The sequence below is a fragment of the Amblyraja radiata genome, chromosome 2 (genome assembly GCF_010909765.2).
Source record: "Amblyraja radiata isolate CabotCenter1 chromosome 2, sAmbRad1.1.pri, whole genome shotgun sequence".
NCBI lineage: Eukaryota > Metazoa > Chordata > Chondrichthyes > Rajiformes > Rajidae > Amblyraja > Amblyraja radiata.
In genome coordinates this window covers 99,940,780-99,962,019 of record NC_045957.1, presented here as the reverse complement: position 1 = coordinate 99,962,019, position 21,240 = coordinate 99,940,780, and the positions used below count along the sequence as shown (strand labels likewise).

At 43.7% G+C, this 21,240-nt stretch overlaps 1 protein-coding gene across 1 annotated transcript in view; it reads right to left on the bottom strand.

The window, feature by feature from the left end:
• Nucleotides 1-21,240, bottom strand: part of ctnnal1 (catenin alpha like 1) — a 319,864-nt gene that overhangs the window by 86,070 nt on the left and 212,554 nt on the right. Inside the window, exon 4 of the mRNA XM_033012208.1 lies at nucleotides 13,506-13,625. Coding sequence (XP_032868099.1) covers nucleotides 13,506-13,625 — 120 coding nt within the window. The remainder of the gene's footprint in view (nucleotides 1-13,505; nucleotides 13,626-21,240) is intronic.

The window sequence follows — 21,240 nt, the reverse complement described above, 5'->3', positions numbered from 1 at the left end:
TTTTTGTGTATTTCCTTCGCTCCATAGATGCTGCTGCACCCGCTGAGTTTCTCCAGCATTTTTGTGTACCTTCGATCTTCCAGCATCTGCAGTTCCTTCTTGAACAAAGCGAATAGTATGTTGGCCTTTATAACAAGAGAAATCGAATATAGGGGCAAAGAGGTCCTTCTGCAGTTGTACAGCGCCCTAGTGAGACCACACCTGGAGTATTGTGTACAGTTTTGGTCCCCTAATTTGAGGAAGGACATTCTTGCTATTGAGGGAGTGCAGCGTAGGTTTACAAGGTTAATTCCCGTGATGGAGGGACTGTCATATGCTGAGAGAATGGAGCAGCTGGGCTTCTACACTCTGGAGTTTAGAAGGATGAGAGGTGATCTCAATGAAACATAAGATTGTAAAGGGTTTGGACACACTAGAGGCAGGAGACATGTTCTCGATGTTGGGGGAGTCCAGAACCAGGGGCCACAGTTTAAGAATAAGGAGTAAGCCATTTAGAACGGAGACGAGGAAACACTTTTTCTCAGAGAGTGGTGAGTGTGTGGAATTATCTGCCTCAAAGGGCGGTGAAGGCGGGTTCTCTGGATGCTTTCAAGAGAGAGCTAGATAGGGCTCTTAAAAATAGCGGAGTCAGGGGATATGGGGAGAAGGCAGGAACGGAGTACTGATTGGGGATGATCAGCCATGATCACATTGAATGGCGGTGCTGGCTCGAAGAGCCGAATGGCCTACTCCTGCACCTATAGTCTATTGTCCACACTTTATGCTCGTAGTAAATGTTGGGGTGGAGTAGACAAGGGTCACAATCCAACCTCGTCCCACCTCTACCAGTTCATAGCTCTCCATGTAAGTCTTTAAATGTGATGAGTGTTTTCCCCTCTACAAAGCTTCAAATAATGTTCAGGATCTATTGTGGATGAGGAAAAAAGATATCTCCATCTTTCATCAAGACCTTCAACCAATTAATTTAAATCAACACTCCCTTGCATTTCAACTTTCTGCTAAGAGAATAAGCCCTTCTTCTTTACACCTCAATTAAGTTTCCTTAGCTTCCTCCGATTGAAATAAAACAATCCTGTAATATTAATTTTTTCCTCAAGGCTCCATATTTCCATTCAGCAATATCTTTATAAATTTTATTTTGCATGCTCTCAAATGCAACCAAATTTTACCTCTAGTGACAAAACGGTATAATTATACTGTGACGTAACTAATATTTTACAGTCCCTTCATAATCTTCCTGCTCTAATTACTCTATGCCTCGCCAGTAAGCTACCCACCGCTTCTTTTTAATCACTTCACCTATATCGCTTGCTACCTTTAAACATCATTTGTCAGATACTATAAAAGGCCCTTCTGCTCCTCCACACCACCCAATATCCTGCCATTTTGTGTGCATCCCCATTCCCAAATGCATTACTTCACAACACTGAATTATTTTCTACGCTACTGGCCACATTGTTTACATTTGCATGCAGTCCAAAAGCTTTCCTCACCACAGTCGAGTACCTTTATGTTATCTAGAATCTTTTTTATCATGCCTCCTATTATTTTGGTCTAATATATATTACAGAAAAATATTGCCAAGTAGTGAGTCCGTTGGGAAGTCCACAGATAACAGCCTTTCATTTGTGAAAGCCAACCAATACCCATTGCATTGTGTTCCCGAAACAACTTTGAATCTAAATAGCCAATCTTCCTTAGATTCTATGGGCTTTGGCTTTCTTTGAACAGCTAACATGAAGGGCACTGTCAAAAGCCTTGCTAATGTTGAGCAAAACACAAAGTGCTCAGGCAGCATCTGTGAAAGTAAATGGGCAGAGGCTCCGGGTCAGCAAATGCAGCCTGACCCGCTGAGTTCCTCCAGCACTTTGCCTTTTCCTCAAGATTCCAGAATCTGCGGTTTCTTGCGTCCCCTGGTGAAGTTGACATAGACCATATCAAGTGCAGTGCCCTCATGAACGTTCCTTGTTACCACGTCAGAAGGTTACATTGAGAGCCAGCAACTACTATCCCTGAACAAATCTTTGCTGACTGCTTCAAATTTACCTGTATCTTTAGAAGTGCTTTTCTATTAACCCTGAACAATGGAATTCAGTAATTTTCCCACTATTGAAGTCTCACACATAACTGGCCTGCAATTTGTTTACCAGTTCCTTTCTAAAGGAAAGCACAATGTGAGTGGTTCTCCAATCCTTTCAGTTCAGTACAATGATTGAGGTGGATTGAAAAAAATGCTGGTTTGAACCTCTGCAGTTTTCTTCAATTTTTCCAATAGTAAGGGGAATAAGCCCAGCAAATTGTCATTTTCACAGATAATAAAACACCTTAATACTCCCTCTTTTAATATGTTCATCCCATTCTAAACTTTACAAACTTAAACTTTACAAACTTAAAGTTTACATCTCGACTTCACACCTCAACTTTCTGCCCCACAGACACTAAAATCAATGAGGATAGATGACAATACCTCTCCACAATAATTCTCAACATCAGTGCCCCACAAAGATATGTTCTCAGCCCCCTACTGCCTACACATCCATGATTGTGCAGCCAAATTCGGTTCTAATTTCATCTACATTTTTGCAGATGACACCGCTGTAGCGGGCTGGACCATGTACAATGATAAGACAGAGTACAGGAAGGAGCTGGAGAGTTTAGTAATGTGGTGTTAGGACAACAGCATCTCCCTCAACATCAACAAGACAAAAGACCTAGTTATCAACTCAGGAAATGTGGTACATGCATCAATGGTGCTAAAGTGGAAAGGGTTAAGAGCTTTTGGTGTTAATATTTCCAATGATCTGTTGGGAACCAACACCATAGATGTGATGGCTATGATGGCACAGCAACACATCTTCGTCCTTAGGAAGCCGAGGAAATTCAGCATATCTCCTAAGACTCGTACAAACCCCTATAGATGTACCATAGAGAGCATACTGTCAGATTACATCACAGCTTGGTTTGGGAACAGCTCTATCCAAGACCACAAGAAATTGCAGAGAGTAGTAGATGTTGCCCAGTCTATCACAAACACCAGACTTACCACCATTGACTCCATCTACACTTCACATGACCTGCCTAAGGCAGCCAACATAGTCAAATATATGTCCCATCCCGGTAATTTCTCCTTCTCCCTGCTTGAAAACAGCACCACCAGATTCAGGAACTGCTTATTCCCATTTGTTATCAGGCTTCTGAACAATCCTTTCATAAGCTAGAGTACTGTCCAGTTCACCTCAAGGGCAACGGGTATTGAACTTGGTATATGGGACTATTACGCTACAAAACTGAGAACTGTATTCTGCACTTTGCATCTTTCCCTTTGCGCAACCTACAGTACTTGGGTTTGATGTAATTTTATTACCCAATCAGATTGGATAACATACAAATAAAGCTTTTCTCTGTACCTTGGTACACCTGGCAATAATAATCCTAATTACAATATTAGCATCGTCCACCTCTTAGTAAATTTCAATCACATATTATTCATTGAGACCTACATCTTCCATCTCCAAACATAAGTTGCCCATTTGGTCTCTTGTGGGCCTATCCCATTCCATTATTGTATTCCCCTTCATGCACTTAAAAAACAAGTTAAATGTTAAAAAAAACATGTTAAATGTTATCTAATTATACACCCTCTCTTAATTATTTTCCAAATTACAAACCTGCTGTGCTGCTACTGCATGTAATAATTTCATTGTTCCATTTCGGGATATATGACAATAAAACACTCTTCACTATTGAATTTCCCTTGTTAGTTCACTCCTATATTCCTCTCATGTTTCTGCTGATTTAAGCTCATGGAGTGTGATGTAAGCTTCCCTTTTTAGGTTACATCTCTCCCTCGATGTACTTTGTATTCTTAAGCTTTGGATTAGTCATCTCCACTCTTTATCTTGGTGGAAACATGTTTTCTGTAAACTCTTTAAACCTCCTTCTGAAATGGCTTCCATTGCTCTACACTGATTTACCTTCAAGTAGCTGTTTCCAGTCAGATTTGTTAAAGTTTATCTCAGCCTCATTCCTGAAAAATAAATTTACAATTCACCTACATTATTGGACTTTCTACACACTGGATAAAAACAATGCAATTTAGAAATTATGCACCCTACATACATTTTACATTGGTCAAACCACCGTTAATAATAAGTTAACTGAAATCCAGCACTATTAATGCCATGGTGCATGCATTTGTCCGAAACGTGCCTTCATATTTGCTCTCTGTCCCACCCTCTAAGTTTTAATTGTTTTACATGCTGAATTAAAATTAAGTCTACATGTCAGTTTTCCTGATCACAACAATCCAATCAATAAATTTGTCTGGAATACAAAGTGCCGAAGAAACTCTGCAGTATTTCTGGAAAACATGGATAGGTGATTAGTTTAGTTTAGTTTAGAGATACAGCGTGGAAACAAGCCCTTCGGCCCACCGGGTCCGCGCCGATCAGCGATCCCCTACACACACAATAGGGACAATATTTACATTTACCAAGCCAATTAACCTGTACGTCTTTGGAGTCTGAGAAGAAACCGAAGATCTCGGAGAAAACCCACGTAGGTCACGGGGAGAACGTACAAACTCCGTACAGACAGCACCCGTAGTCGGGATCGAACCCGGGTCTCCGGCGCTGCATTCGCTGTAAGGCAGCAACTCTACCGCTGCACCACCGTGTTTTGGGTTGGGACCCTTCTTCAGACTGATTGTAGTCGGGAGGGGGGGAGAAAGATGGAAAAGAGGTGGGGACGGGATCCAGGCTAGCAAGGGATAGGTGGATACAGATGAGGGAGTTTACATCGGCAAATATGTGGACAAATAGATGAAAAGAAGCCAAAAGGGGAGTAATGGAGAAATGTAGCTGCTTGATCCAACTAACACAACAACATAACACTGTTACATAATTATGCTTATACTCACTACAGAACAATGTCAATCAATTATATTGCATTTTGGCATTGTTTTATTTAGTTGACATATTTTTGTATTTGGTACTTTTTTTATAACACCCCGAAGAGTAATTTAATAAAATATTATTACAAAATGTGGAATGCGCAGCACACTTCACAACTGTATAGTTAAATTAATCAACCTTAAGAGCTCCAAACAGGACATTCATTTCCTTTTCCTCCACATGAACAGATGCAACAGTTACGAATGATAGTTACTTTGAGGATGCTAAATCAATCATCTTACAATTCTACAAAATAAATCAGTATCAATATGCTGGTGGCATCCCAATGCACATTCAATCACTTCAGCTGTCCTGACTTAATAATGAATGTTTGTGGTAATACATAATTCATTACTATGTATTGCTGCACGTAACCTTGTCTCACACCTGCCTTATTTTAAATGTTTTGCCTTTCCTCCTGCAATACGTGTTTAAGCAGTTGCCATGCAACATGTCCATTTAGCTTGTTAAATGAGAATCATATATACAAAAAGAAGCACTTTAAGATACTAAGAATGCAGCCATCTGCAAATGTTGCCCACTGTGTCATCTAAGGTTTGCTTTTCAATGTAATATGATTGGAATGTTTCATTTCCTCCCTATAGCATTCATATTTTCTCCAAGATTACTCGTAATAGTGAGCAGTTCAATTATACTTTGAATGCCCAGCTGTAAGGAATACACCCTTTATATTTTCTGAATTTTATATTCTCATATTTGATCTTCTTGAGACAAAATGCACAAAAACTGGTTCCAGTGGGACTACCGCCCTCTACGATGCTCACTGCCCTATTTTCCTGTGATACCTATTTTGTTTGGATCAGACTTTTCCCATATTCAACTTATCTGAACAGAATCAAAGCTGTTGTTCTGAAATAATTTGAACATATTATCAAAATCAACTGAGCTAAATAGGGGTTCAATTGTAGAATTAAACTGGACACAAACTCATATATATCAGCACACTTCAAAATAACCTAAGTAACCTAAAAGTTCACTTAGCTGCCTGGAAACCAATGTTTAATTTTCACCACCTTTATCACACTTATTAACATTGAATTTTCATCACACTTGCACTTAGCTTATTAAATAACAAAAAATCTTTTAGGCACAGATTTCTATAATGCAGGACTTTTTTTATGTACAGTGAATGGCTTGGGACCATACAATAGGAGGATCAAATGTAATTGTAAATTTAAAAAGAAAATTCTGGAAACACTCCGTGTGGAAAGTGAAATGTGTCAATGACTTTCTAGAATATTTCTGATAAGCTTCAATTCTATTTATCTTCCTAATAACATATTTCTAGTTTTTATTTCAAATCCCCAATATTCAAACGTTTAAAGCAATTTATCCACAGTTATCTCTGATTGTTTTACTTAACATGATTTACAAAATGACAACATTAAATGGAGCAGGTTAATGCAAGTGCAAATAAGGAGTTGGAATATAACTGCGTGTGGGAGAAAGGAAAAGGAACCAATTCTGAAGAGAAATAAAGCAAGCAGAGTGGGAGGAAGATTGTGTGGAGAACGATCATGCATAAGTGGGCAGCTTTTGTGTTGTAAACTCAAAACAATATACCACATTATTGGTAAGCAGTTAGTACCAAGTGAATTTAAGTGGAGTCCCAAAATAAACTGAACACATCTGACTCATTAGCAAAGCACTTCGGAAATGTCAGCATCTACTGATTATTTGTGGCTCTGAAAGTAGGATGAAGTGGTTGGCCAATTGCTGTTGTTATCGCTGTTATCGTTGAAAACGTTGTTATCCACCACATTAAACATATTCCACAGAGTTTCTGCTATGGATGCAATTGATAACCACGGAGCAGAACATGCTCAGAATTTCAATAGTCTCCAAAATGAAGTTATGGTGCAAGTTTCCAATCAACTATTTTTTAGTAGACAAAAATGCTGGAGAAACTCAGCGGGCGAGGCAGCATCTATGGAGCGAAGGAAATTGGCGACGTTTCGGGTCGAGACCCTTCTTCAGATTGATGTGGGAGTGGGGAGGGTGGGAAGAAGAATGGAAGATGCGGAGACAGTGGGCTGAGGGAGAGCTGGGAAGGGAAGGGGAAAGAAGGAGAAAGCAGGGACTACCTAAAATTGGAGAAGTCAATGCTTATACCACTGGGGTGTAAACTACCCAAGCAAAATTTGAGGTGCTGCTCCTCCAATTTACAGTGGGCCTCACTCTGGCCATGGAGGAGGCCCAGGACAGAAAGGTCAGATTCGGAATGGAAGGGGGAGTTGAAGTGTTGAGCCACCGGGAGATCAGGTTGGTTAATGCAAACCGAGCGGAGATGTTGGGCGAAGTGATCGCCAAGCCTACGCTTGGTCTCACCGATGTAGAGCAGCAGACATCTAGAGCAGCGGATGCAATAGATGAGGTTGGAGGAGGTGCAGGTAAACCTTTGCTGCACCTGGAAAGACTGCTTGGGTCCTCGAATGGAGTCAAGGGGGGAGGTAAAGCAACAAGTGTAGCATTTCCTGCGGTTGCAAGGGAAAGTGCCTGGAGAGGGGGTGGTTTGGGTGGGAAGGGACAAATTGACCAGGGAGTTACGGAGGGAGCGGTCTCTGCAGAAAGCCAAAAGGGGAGGAGATGGGAAGATGTGGCCAGAGGTGGGATCCCGTTGGAGGTGTTGAAAATGTCGGAGGATTATTTGTTGTATGTGACGACTGGTAGGGTGGATGGTGAGGACAAGGAGGACTCTGCCCTTGTTACAAGTGGGGGGATGGGGAGTGAGAGCAGAGTTACAGGGTATAGAAGAGATCCTGGTGAGAGCCTCATCTATAGTAGAAGAGGGGAACCCCCGTTCCCTAAAGAATGAGGACATCTCCAATGCCCTGGTTTGGAACACCTCATCCTGGGTGCAGATGCGGCATAGACAGAGGAATTGGGAGTAGGGGATGGAGTCCTTACAGGAAGCAGGGTGTGAAGAAGTGTAGTCCAGATAGCCATGGGAATCAATGGGTTTATAATAGATGTCGGTTAGTAGTCTGTCACCTGCAATGAAGATAGTGAGGTCTAGAAACGGTAGGGAGATGTCGGAAATGGTTCAGGTGTATTTGAGTGCCGGATGGAAGTTAGTGGTGAAATGGATGAAGTCAGTGAGTTCTGTATGGGTGCCGGAGGTAGCACCAATGCAGCCGTCGATGTAGCGGAGGTAGAGTTCGGGGATAGGGCCATGGTACGCCTCGAACAAGGATTGTTTGACGTACCCTACAAAGAGGCAGACATAGCTGGGGCCCATGCGCGTGCCCATAGCTACGCCTTGGATTTGGAGGAAATGGGAGGAGTCAAACAAAAAGGGTAAGGACCAGCACCGCTAGGCGGAGGAGAGTATCAGTAGATGGGGATTGGTTGACTCTCCGGTCGAGGAAGAAATGGAGGGATTTAAGACCCTCCTGGTGGGGGATGGAGGTGTAGAGTGACTGGACATCCATGGTGAAGATGAAGGAATGGGGGCCTAGAAAACGTAAGTCATGGAGGAGACGAAAAGTGTGTGAGGTGTCTTGAACATAGGTAGGGAGGGATTTACCCAGGGGGGATAGGATGGAGTCAAGGTATTTGGAAATGAGTTCGGTGGGGCACGAACGGGCAGAAACAATGGGTCTACCAGGACAGTCAGGTTTGTGGATTTTGGGGAGAAGGTAAAATCGGGCTGAGCGGGGCTGGGGAACGATGAGGTTGGAGGCTTGGGAGTGCAGGGAGCTGGAAGCCAGTGATGGTGCTAGAGATAGTGGCCTGGTACTCCTCTGTGGGGTCATGGTCCAAGGATAAGTAGGAGGAGGTGTCTGAGAGTTGGTGCGTGGCCTCAGCCTTGTAGTTATCAGCGCGCCAGACTACCACGGCACCTCCCTTGTCGGCAGGTTTGATCACCCAGTCTGGGATGTTGCAGAGTGAGTGGAGGGCTGTACCTTCAGGGGGGGGGGGGGGGGGGAGAGATTGGAGTGAGACAGGGGAGTGGAGAAGTTGAGGAGGTTGATGTCCCGCCGGCAGTTTAAAATAAAAAGATCTAAAGCCGGTAGATGGTCATGAGGGGGAGTCCAAGAGGAGGGGGTCCGTTGGAAACGGGAGAAGGGGTCATCACTGGGGGGGCGAGGACTCCTTCCCATGGAAAAACGCTTTGATGCGTAGGCGACGGAAGAAGAGATCCACATCGTGGCGAACGCGGAACTCATTGAGGTGGGGACGGAGGGGAACAAAGGTGAGGCCTCTGCTGAGGACAGACCGTTCGGTATCCGAGAGGGGCAGGTCAGGGGGGATGGTGAACACACGGCAAGGATGGGGATTGGGGCTGGAGGAAGGCAAGTGAGTGGACTGGGGCCGATGTGATGTCTGGTGGGGGGGGGGGGGGGGATGGTGGGTGGTCAGGGAGGAGGGAGGTATGAGGACTATAGTGTGGGTGGGGAAGAGCTGGGGTCACATGGTTTGAGGGGGAAGGGGAAGACCCAGTGGAACAACCACTGATGTTCCCTGTGTCTGGGGGGAGCACTAGGACCCAGCACAGTTAGACCCCGTGATGTCAGAGTCTGCAGCATGGAGACTTCAGGTACGGTACTGAGCCTGGGACTCAGGTAAGGCAACCGCTGCGGCCTGCTGGAGAGCGGTGGAGTGGCGAGTGGCGGTAGAGTTGATGGTGGAGGCCCGCGGGGAGTGGCGTCTGGGTCAGCGGGCAAAGCGTAGGAGGTCCCGGTCAGCGGATGGCCGGTGAGGCGGCGAGGTTCGGCGGACCCAGACTATTTTTTAGTTGTGATTTGTGAATTCCTTAAGGGCGATTTTCCATTATCTGAACTTGTGCAACACTGGAGTTCCCTTAATAATTGTTTGAATAAATGTGTCGACCTGAATTTAAATTACTGAAAACATTATATTGAACTATTTACTAATTTCTCTGATTTAGCTAGATTTAAAAAAAAATTCATATTAAATTTTATAAACCTTCCTTTGTATCTAAATGAGTTCAATTAGCAGAAACACTCTGCTCGTTAATTATGCTCATGGCTGTTGAAGGTCAATGAAACACAGCCTCGGGCATTACTGTGGTAATTCCTCTGGGCATTGTTTGAAACCCAGTCTTTTGCTGCACCATTAAAAACCTTCCCTCCACAATTAGATCAGAAGAACAGTGCAACACAAGAACAGGCCCTTTGGCTGATAATGGCTGCGTCAAACATGATGCCAAGTAAAACTTATCAACTTCGCCTGCATTTAACCATATAACCATATAACAATTACAGCACGGAAACAGGCCATCTCGGCCCTACAAGTCCGTGCCGAACAACTTTTTTCCCTTAGTCCCACCTGCCTGCACTCATACCATAACCCTCCATTCCCTTCTCATCCATATGCCTATCCAATTTATTTTTAAATGATACCAACGAACCTGCCGCCACCACTTCCACTGGAAGCTCATTCCACACAGCTACCACTCTCTGAGTAAAGAAGTTCCCCCTCATGTTACCCCTAAACTTCTGTCCCTTAATTCTGAAGTCATGTCCTCTTGTTTGAATCTTCCCTATTCTCAAAGGGAAAAGCTTGATCACGTCAACTCTGTCTATCCCTCTCATCATTTTAAAGACCTCTATCAAGTCCCTCCTTAACCTTCTGCGCTCCAGAGAATAAAGACCTAACTTATTCAACCTATCTCTGTAACTTAGTTGTTGAAACCCAGGCAACATTCTAGTAAATCTCCTCTGTACTCTCTCTGTGTACTCTCATCCTACAATATGTGGGCAGTTGCTTTCCAATGTAAATCTCCTCTGTACTCTCTCTATTTTGTTGACATCCTTCCTATAATTGGGCGACCAAAATTGTACACCATACTCCAGATTTGGTCTCACCAATGCCTTGTACAATTTTAACATTACATCCCAGCTTCTATACTCAATGCTCTGATTTATAAAGGCTAGCATACCAAAAGCTTTCTTTACCACCCTATCTATATGAGATTCCACCTTCAAGGAACTATGCACGGTTATTCCCAGATCCCTCTGTTCAACTGTATTCTTCAATTCCCTACCATTTATCATGTACGTCCTATTTTGATTTGTCCTGCCAAGGTGTAACACCTCACATTTATCAGCATTAAACTCCATCTGCCATCTTTCAGCCCATTTTTCCAAATGGCCTAAATCACTCTGTAGACTTTGGAAATCCTCTTCATTATCCACAACACCCCCTATTTTGGTATCATCTGCATACTTACTAATCCAATTTACCACCCCTTCATCCAGATCATTGATGTACATGACAAACAACAAAGGACCCAACACAGATCCCTGAGGCAACCCACTAGTCACCTGCCTCCAACCCGACAAACAGCCATCCACCATTACCCTCTGGCTTCTCCCATTCAGCCACTGCTGAATCCATCTTGCTATTCCTGCATTTATACTCAACAGTTTAACCTTCTTAACCAACCTTCCATGAGGAACCTTGTCAAAGGCCTTACTAAAGTCCATATAGACAACATCCACTGCTTTACCCTCGTCAATTTCCCTAGTAACCTCTTCAAAAAATTCAAGAAGATTAGTCAAACATGACCTTCCAGGCACAAATCCATGTTTGATCCACATTCCTCCATTCCCTGCATAACCATGTGCCGATCCCAAGGGCCCCTCAACTGCCAACATCATATCCGCCTCCACCAGTAATCCCAGCAATGCATTCCAGGCACCCTCTAAAAAAACCTGTCCCACACATCTCCCTCAAACTTTGACCCTCTCAACCTAAAGCCATATCCTCCAGTCCCTGACAACTCCACCCTGGTAAAAAGGCTCTATCCGTCCACCCTATCCATGCCTCTCATACAGTGATGGGCAAGTAATGATGGCTTCCCCATCAGTACTCCCGCATTCCCTCCCTTGAATATGTCGATGAGGGAGCTAAAGATGGTTTGGCTCAGGACCCTTCCCGGAGGAACGCTTGTCAGTGACGCCTTGGGCCAGGACCGCTCCCCGGGGTGGGAGATTGCAACCTTCACGTGGTCCGCCCTGTTTTCAACTAATGCAATCAACCCAACGTGCACAATCAAATAAGATCAAATAGAACAAGTTGTCCTGCAACTTTAGGCTGTGCACGCCAAATGCAAGAAGAAGAAGGACCACTCCCCCACCCTCCTACAGGTATACGGTGGAAAGCACACTGACTGGTTGCATCACAGCCTGGTTCAAACGGGATGTTAACTGATAATTGTATAAAGTTTAATTTCATGCAGAACAGCTCATGAAATAAAGACAGTCCTTGCATGTATGCTGCAATTCTGTGATGCAGTCAGAGGGTTAGAAGTTGCAAGTAGCAACGGTGTCACATAAGCAGTAATCAAGAAACATCTCCAACAAGACTCCAAGCACCATATCTTGACATTCAATAACATTACTGTTATTTTCTCCAGAGATGCTGCCTGTTACATTTTATTTTAATGACAAAAATACAACTATTGCTGGACACAATGAGGATTGAAAATTCCCTAATCTATTGAAACAATTTGGCTGAATTTATATGAAAGTATGATGGCAATATTATCTAGTTTAAATCGGATTCTGCTGGTGCACATTCACAGAAATCACTATGGAGAATATCATGAAAATGTAGACTATGTATTAGTACATTAAACAGGTCCTATGGCTGATTTACCTGTACCTTGAAAGTTCCATTGGCAGTCATGGTTGCAAGAGTTCTGTTTCATAGATCCACTCGTATAACTCTGAAATCAACTGTTCAAGTTGAATGAGCATAGATAGTGGTGACTGGAGACATAGTGATTAGGCTTTAATATTTCCAGAGAGGATCTCTCATCAAAATAAATTAAATTTATTCCAACAGCTTTGGTGTGGCTCAGTTATTAGCACTCATAAAGGAGCCTTTGTATGTTTTCAACATCATGCCACACATGCAGATTTTCAAAAAAATATTTAACTTCCATAGCTTCTAAGCCATAAAAGCAAGAGAATAGCTAACATCCTTCAATAATTTTTCCCAGGACACAAGGACTAAAATAGTGTAAGATTTTTCATCTTTTTTTATAATAACATTTCTATGTTATTATAAAAAAAGATGAAAAAAGTTAAACTATTTAAAATCTAAACCTGCAGTATGCATAACATATGAACACAGTCAACAAAAGAGGAAGAAATACATGGGCAATAAATTTATATTACAACTCACTCGTATGAAGAATATACTGGGGAGGTTTCCAGCAGATAATTTGATAGTTACCAGTTAGGTGGCATGGGTACAGTTCAGAACCGTTGTGAATGGAGAAAATCTCTTTCAGAAAAATTCCCATCCATGTTTTAAGTTTTGGACCCAGCCATGTTAAAAATGATTCTGGGCAAAATTTGGCCAGAATGCAAAGAATTTGGCTGAACTGCAACAGCTGATGAAAAGCAATGGAAAAAGAAATTCAACACAAATTATCATTTGTACTTTTATAGTGCTTTCATTGCATAAAAACACTTTAAAGATCTGAGAGTTGAAAAAGGTTCAATAACATCTCAAAAAATCAGTTGCCTCGAATATTGCAATGCATTTATAACCTACATTTTGCCTGTCTCCTGTCAAATGGGCAAATTCTACCATCTCGTTTCCAAACTGACTGAAGATCTGTACAAACTCCTGAAAGCTGCTAACTTTTTCCAAATGTTCCAAAGTTGTAAGAACCTGTAAGAAGACAAAAATAATAATATTTTAATATATAAAGACACCATGACATGCTAAGCAAGTTAAAATTATAGTATGACAATCTTTCCTGAATACTAGCACCTCAGCCACATAGCCCTGAAATCATCATTTAGAGATGTCGCCCCATAGGAATAGAGTCATCCACACAAAATGAAATCAGAACTCAAGGGCATTAGTGTTTACTAATTCATTCAATGCTTTGCCGAACTAAAGACAAGCTTATTCCAGAATTGTTCTGGTGAGAAACCTTCCTCACAATCATCTCACACAACACAGCCTCCAATTCAGCACCCTCTGATTTGGTTCATTTCTTGCCTCTTCTTTGATTTGTTCTCCTTTCATTTACATTCTTTCTCTGAGCCAAGGAAAAGGCAAAAAGCAAACCAAACACATGACAATTTCAATGTTTGATTCATGTTTCAGATTACTACAGCTCATCTGTTGCCATCTGAGGAACTGATTTCAAAATATGAGGTGAGAAATAAAAACATCCTTCTACAACTTACCAGTTTTAGCTTGATTAAGTGCAAAGCAACTGAAAACTTTGATTACTTCCACTCAGCAAGGAGCCAAATTCTAAACAACTACTTTTGCAGTTCATTTTAAATTCATATTTAATTCTGAGCACATTTTAATGAAGAATGAGCAGATAGTAATGTGGACAACAAGGAATTACTAAGTGACAGCTTGAAGGAACTGAATAAATATAGTCATAAGCAGTCATTAAACAATATGTCACAATTATTGTGTCATTTTTAAATAAGGATCATTTTAGCTCTCCAGCTTTGTTGGGCTCAGGCTCTGTTTAAGACAGCATATCTCATATTTACAGAGCTGGATTAGCAAGTTCTGTTTGTTCATGATTAGTTTGAGAGAAAATGAGTGCAAGATTTAAATAAATCACAATTTTACAATGATTTCTAAACTCCTGGTTAAAATATAAAATGCTGTTTCTTGAAACCTTTAACTGAAAATGGTAAAGACGAAAAGGAAAATCACGTATTTGCCAAAATATTTAACAATTATCCATGAAGATTTTTTGCTACAATGTGACGCATTATCCCAAATTAATACACTCTGTCCTGGCAGTGTAATAAAAAGCCTGACATCAAATCATTTTTTGTACTCCTAGGGCAGAGGGTATCAAAGTCTCTGGATAGAAAAATGTAATTTGTTGCAAGTTGCATACTGATCCAATTTTATGGGAAGCTCAGTTTTCTGTGGGCATTTTAGAAAACAGGCATGACTAACATAAAAACTGATTTTAAAAAAAGGAAGAGGATAGAAAGATAGTTAATCCAGCAACAAATAAAAACTTTAAGTAATTCTACAATTATATAAAAAGGTGCCCAAATCAAAATAAGAGCTCTCCTGGAACCAAAGACAGGATAAACTATAAGGGGCAGTAAAATAAACAGCTTAAAATTCTGAAAGGTAACAGCAAAAGGAGTGAATTCAAAGAATGAATTCCAAAGTTCCTTAGATTCTGGAACCACCCAAATAGTTTGCATGCAGCAAATATGACAACTAACCAAAAAAGGAGACAGAATAACAGTTGAAGAAAAAAAATGAAGGATTCATCACTAAAAATATGTCTGTCCGTCATAAAATTATTGGGCACGGTAATATGTTTTTATAAAATGGAAAAAAAGTGCTCAACCCTTTTGGTGCTTTTTGGGAAATGATTAGATATGCAGAAACTAGTGAATGTAGTTTGAGAGCAAAACATTCTGGACTGGGCTCTCAGACGTTTACTATCTTAATGATAACAGATGGAAAAAAATGTGAGATATTATTTCTGACCCAACAAATCTAGGTAAAAAACAGATCTGTGATGAAAATGCAACGATTCTGCACAGGTGGAGGCAGACCTAATAAATGGCAAGAAAGTGCATATAGAGCTTTATATAGGAAAACGGGACATTATGCACTTCGTAATTGCAGCTCCAGGGACAAGACCCCAGTTTATGCGGAACTCCATCGGAAATTACTTCTGTAATTTATTCATGGTTCTATTTAGCACTTTTACTGGATGCTGAAAAGTGGATTTTTTTTTTTTTGCAATGACTTCATCTGTCCAGAACACTGTGGCAGAGCTAGCAGAGCTGCTGCTTCTCAGCTCCAGCATTCTGGGTTCAATCCTGGCAACAAGTTCTTCTGTGTGGAGTTTGCATGATCTCTCTGTTATTGCATGGGTTTCCTCACAAGTGTGGGTTAGTAGTTTAATTGGCTACTGTAAATGTCTCCAAATGTCAACCTGAGTTATATAATCTACGGGTGGGAGGTGGGGGGCGGGGGGGGGGGGGGGGGGGGGGGGGGGGGGTTGAAGAGAGTATGGAGGCAATAAAATGGGCCAGGAATGGACTGGAGAATAAAAAAGGTTAGAAGATGTGTAAATGGTGCTTGATAGTCAGTATAGACTTGGTGGATCGAATAGCCCATTTCCATGCTGTATACCTCTGTGATTAAAGATTAAAATAAAATGGCAACCCATTGTAGTGCACCCTTTGGAAAAAGCAAGGCTCGCATAGCAGCAGGGTGCCAAGCACTTTTTGATTGTTGGTCCGCAAGTAATCATTTTAATTGCATCTAATGTACATGAGACAGTTGCTCCACATACATCTGGAAAACTAACTAGGACAAAGGCTATTTTAGACCTCGCACTGTGAAAAGGGATAAATTAACAATCTTGTACATAAGAGGACTTTAGGCAATGACTAACATTTAAAGAATTAATAGTTTCTTAATAAATATATATCCCTTTAAGGCTGGAAAATCCAATGAAAAAAGTGGCCTGAAAGGTTCAAGATACAAAGGAAAAAGTACAAAGGATAAGGTTTTAGATTTTAGAATTCAGCAAAGGACCAAGACATTGATAACAATTGGGAAAGTATAATATGAGAGAAGGTTAATAAGAAACATAAAATCAGAATGTAAAAGCTTATGTTAATATGGTAAAGATCAATAAATGTTATATGAGACATTCAGATTGCAAAGAAAATAACCCATAGTGTAAAATCCGAAGGTACATAAAAATGCTGGAGAAACTAAGCGGGTGCAGCAGCATCTAAGGAGAGAAGGAAATAGGCAACGTTTCGGGCCGAAACCCTTCAGTGTAAAATCCGAATCTGGGCAGTTGAATATAAAATTAGGGAAATCATTGAACACAAGAGTCAAGACCATGTTACAGCTGTATTAAACTTTGGGTAGGCCTCACTTAGAGTATTGTGTGTAATTCTGGCTGCTCCATCCCAGGAATGATGTGGAGGTTTTGGAGAGGGAGCAGAAGAGTTTCACCAGGATGTTACCTGGATTAGAGAGTATTAAGGACAGGGTGAATAAGTTATTTCTTGCAGAGGTGACGAAGAGGATTGATATGGGTAGGACTGTAGATGTTGTCTATATCGACTTTAACAAACATTTTCACAATGTGCCATACGGTAGACGTGTCTGGAATCTGAGATCACATGGGATGCAAGGTGAGCTGGACAATTGGATACATAATGGGCCCAGTAGAAGGAATCAAAGTGTGGGAATGGAGGGCTATTATTCAGATTGGAGGGCTGGGACTGGTGAGGTGCTGCAGAGATTAGTGCTGGGCCCACTGCTTAACATCTACATTAACAATGACATGCTGAGTATGTTTGCAGATTACACCAAAATTGATGGTGCAATGGACAGTGAAGAGGGTTATCTATGGTTACTACAGGAACGTTATGGAACGTTGTGTTGCAATTATTGAAGTCGTTGGTACAATGAGGTCATAAGGACATAAGGAATAGGAGTAGAATTAGGTCCTTCAGCCCATTAAGTCTAATCTGCCATTCAATCATGGCTGATCTATCTCTCCCTCCTAACCACATTCTCCTGCCTTTTCCCCATAACCCCTGACACCTGTACAAATCAAGAATCTATCCAAGGTACACAAAATTGCTGGAGGAACTCAGCGGGTGCAGCAGCATCTATGGAGCGAAGGAAATAGGCGACGTTTCGGGCCGAAACCCTTCTTCAGAATCTATCCAGGTCTGCCTTAAAAATATCCACTGACTTGGCCTCCACAGCCTTCTGTGGCAAAGAATTCCACAGGTTCACCACCCTCTGACTAAATAAATTTCTCCTCATCACCTTTCCAAAATAATGTCCTTTAATTCTGAGGCTATGACCTCCAGTCCTAGACTTTCCCACTAATGGAAACATCCTCTCCACATCCACTCTATCCAAGCCATTCACTATTCTGTATGTTTCAATGAGAATACTTGGAGAACTCTGAAGAACTATAGAGCATTTGAAAGACTGTACAGTTCTGGATGCTGCAAAGCGATTTTTTTTTAGGAAACATTTTGGTCATCATGGTAACCTCTGAAACTGAAACATATATCCAATTTTAAGGTATCTGCTCTCAGCTGAACAACTAGTGCTCATTTTCCTCAGAGCCTGCACTTCAGGATCACGCTCAGTTGCCTTCATGTACATGCTAAACCGAATCACAGAGGCCCTGGAACAAAATCCAAATACAGTCAAAATCTTTTTCCCAGGGTGAAATGTTACTTGTTACCAGACTGATTTTTGTTTTTGTTTTACACAGAGAATGGTGGGTGCCAGGAATGCGCTGCCAGGGGTGATGGTGGAATCAGATACGATAGAGGCATTTAAAAGGCTTTTAGATAGGCATGTGGATATTAAGGCAATGAAAGGATATGTAATTGCATGAAGGAGAATGAGATTAGTTTAACATGACCATGTTTGGCATACACGTTGTGGGCCAAAGGGCCTGTTTTTGTGCTGTACTGTTCTATGTATATGTGACACAGGTGAACTCTACTTCTTCTTACGTATTCACTTGGGATCAGGGCGGCTTACACCACTTTTACTCAGTGGAATTGAGGCTAGTGTGGGAACCACAGACGATCCCACATATGGGGTGTGTGGTGGCTGACTGGGCGACGGGGGCATAGTTTGTTAACTCTGCACTGGGCCTGGAGCCTCCACGCTGCTCACTCCCACTCTCCTGGGCTTAACTCTACTGGGTCCTAGTGCCCGTCTGCCCAGCCTTGCTAACCTCAGTGGCTGTTCCACTGACTCTCCCCCATCCCCCTCCAACTATGTCACCCACGCTCTTCCCCACCCACATTACAACCCTCTCACCCCCCCACCCCCTGACCACCCACCCCCCCCCCAACACCCACAACCCCCCCCCCCCCCCTACACATCGCCCTGTCCCCAGTCCACCCACCTGCCTTCCTCTGGCCCCAACTCCCATCCCTGCCGGGTGTTCACCATCCCCCCCGACCTCCCCCTCTCCCACACCGAACGATCTGTCCTAAGCAGAGGTCTTACCTTTGTCCCCCTCCGTCCCCATATCAATGAGTTCCGCGCCCACCATGACTTGGAGCGCTTCTACCGTCGCCTCCGCCTCACAGCGCACTTCCATGGGAAGGAGTCCTCGCCCCTCAATGATTACCCTTTTTCCCGTCTCCAACGCACCCCCTCCTCGTGGAACCCCTCTCGTAAAGTCCCAGCTCTGGAACTCTTTATCCAGAACTGCCGCCGCGACGTCAACCGCCTCAACTTCTCCATTCCCGTCTCACTCCAATCTCTCCCCCCCTGAACGCACTGCCATTGAATCACTCCGCAAAAACCCAGATTGGGTTATCAAACCAGCCGACAAGGGAGGTACCGTGATAGTCTGGCTCGTCGATCTCTACAAAGCTGAGGCCACGCGCCAACTCTCGGACACCTCCTCCTACTTACCCTTGGACCATGACCCCACTGACGAGCACCAGGCCACCATATCTAGCACCATCACCGACCTCATCAATTCCCACTCCCTGCCCGACCAAGCTTCCAACCTCATCGTTCCCAAGCCCCGCACGGCCCGTTTTTACCTTCTCCACAAAATCCACAAACCCGGCTCTCCCGGCAGACCCATTGTCTCTGCTTGTTCGTGCCCCACCGAACTCAACTCCACATACCTTGACTCCATACTATCCCCCTTGGTCAAATCCCTCCCCACCTATGTTCTAGACACCTCAGACACTCTCCGCCGCCTCCGCGCATTCCACTCTCTAGGCCCTCACCCCCTCATCTTCACCATGGATGTCCAGTCACTCTACACCTCCATCCCCCACCAGGATGGCCTCAAAGCCCTCCGGTTCTTCCTCGACCAGAGGAGCAACCTATACCCAGCCACTGACACCCTCCTCCGCCTAGCGGAGTTGGTCCTCACCCTCAACAACTTTATGTTTGACTCCTCCCATTTCCTCCAAACACAAGGCGTAGCTATGGGCACACGCCTGCCTCTTTGTCGGGTACGTTGAACAATCCTTTTTCAATACGTACCAGGGCCCCTTCCCCGACCTCTACCTCCGTTACATTGACAACTGCTTTGGGGCCACCTCCTGCACCCACACACAACTGACTGACTTCATCCACTTCACCACCAACTTCCATCCGGCACTCCAATACACCTGGACCATTTCCGACACTTCCCTACCATTCCTTGACCTCACCATCTCCATCGCAGGGGACAGGCTTCTGACCAACATACACTACAAACCAACTGACTCACATGGCTATCTGGACTACACGTCCTCCCACCCTGCCTCCTATAAAGACTCCATCCCCTACTCCCAATTCCTCCGCCTACGCCGCATCTGCTCCCAGGATGAGATGTTCCACACCAGGGCATCGGAAATGTCCTCGTTCTTCAGGGAACGGGGATTCCCCTCCGCCACCATAGATGAGGCTCGCACCAGGGTCTCATCCATACCCCGCAACACTGCTCTCTCTCCCCATCCCCGCACTCGCAACAAGGGCAGAGTCCCCCTAGTCCTCACCTTTCACCCCACCAGCCGGCAAATACAACAAATAATCCTCCGCCATTTCCGCCACCTCCAACGTGACCCCACCACTCGCCACATCTTCCCATCTCCCCCTATGTCTGCCTTCCGCAAAGACCGCTCCCTCCGCAACTCCCTTGTCAATTCTTCCCTTCCCTCCCGTACCACCCCCTCCCCGGGCACTTTCCGTTGCAACCGCAAGAAATGCAACACCTGTCCCTTCACCTCCCCCCTCGACTCCATTCAAGGACCCAAGCAGTCGTTCCAGGTGCGACAAAGGTTCACCTGTATCTCCTCCAACCTCATCTACTGCATCCGCTGCTCTAGATGTCAGCTGATTTACATCGGGGAGACTAAGCGTAGGTTGGGCGATCGTTTCGCCGAACACCTCCGCTCAGTCCGCAATAACCTACCTGAACTCCCGGTGGCTCAGCACTTCAACTCCCCCTCCCATTCCCAATCCGACCTCTCTGTCCTGGGTCTCCTCCATTGCCAGAGTGAGCAACACCGGAAATTGGAGGAACAGCACCTCATATTCCACCTGGGTTGCTTGCGTCCGGATGGCATGAACATTGAATTCTCCCAGTTTTGCTAGCCCTTGCTGTCTCCTCCCCTTCCTTAACCCTCGAGCTGTCTCCTCCCATCCCCCCGCCCTCGGGCTCCTCCTCCTCCCTTTTTCCTTCCTTCTCCCCCCCACCCCCCATCAGTCTGAAGAAGGGTTTCGGCCCGAAACGTCGCCTATTTCCTTCGCTCCA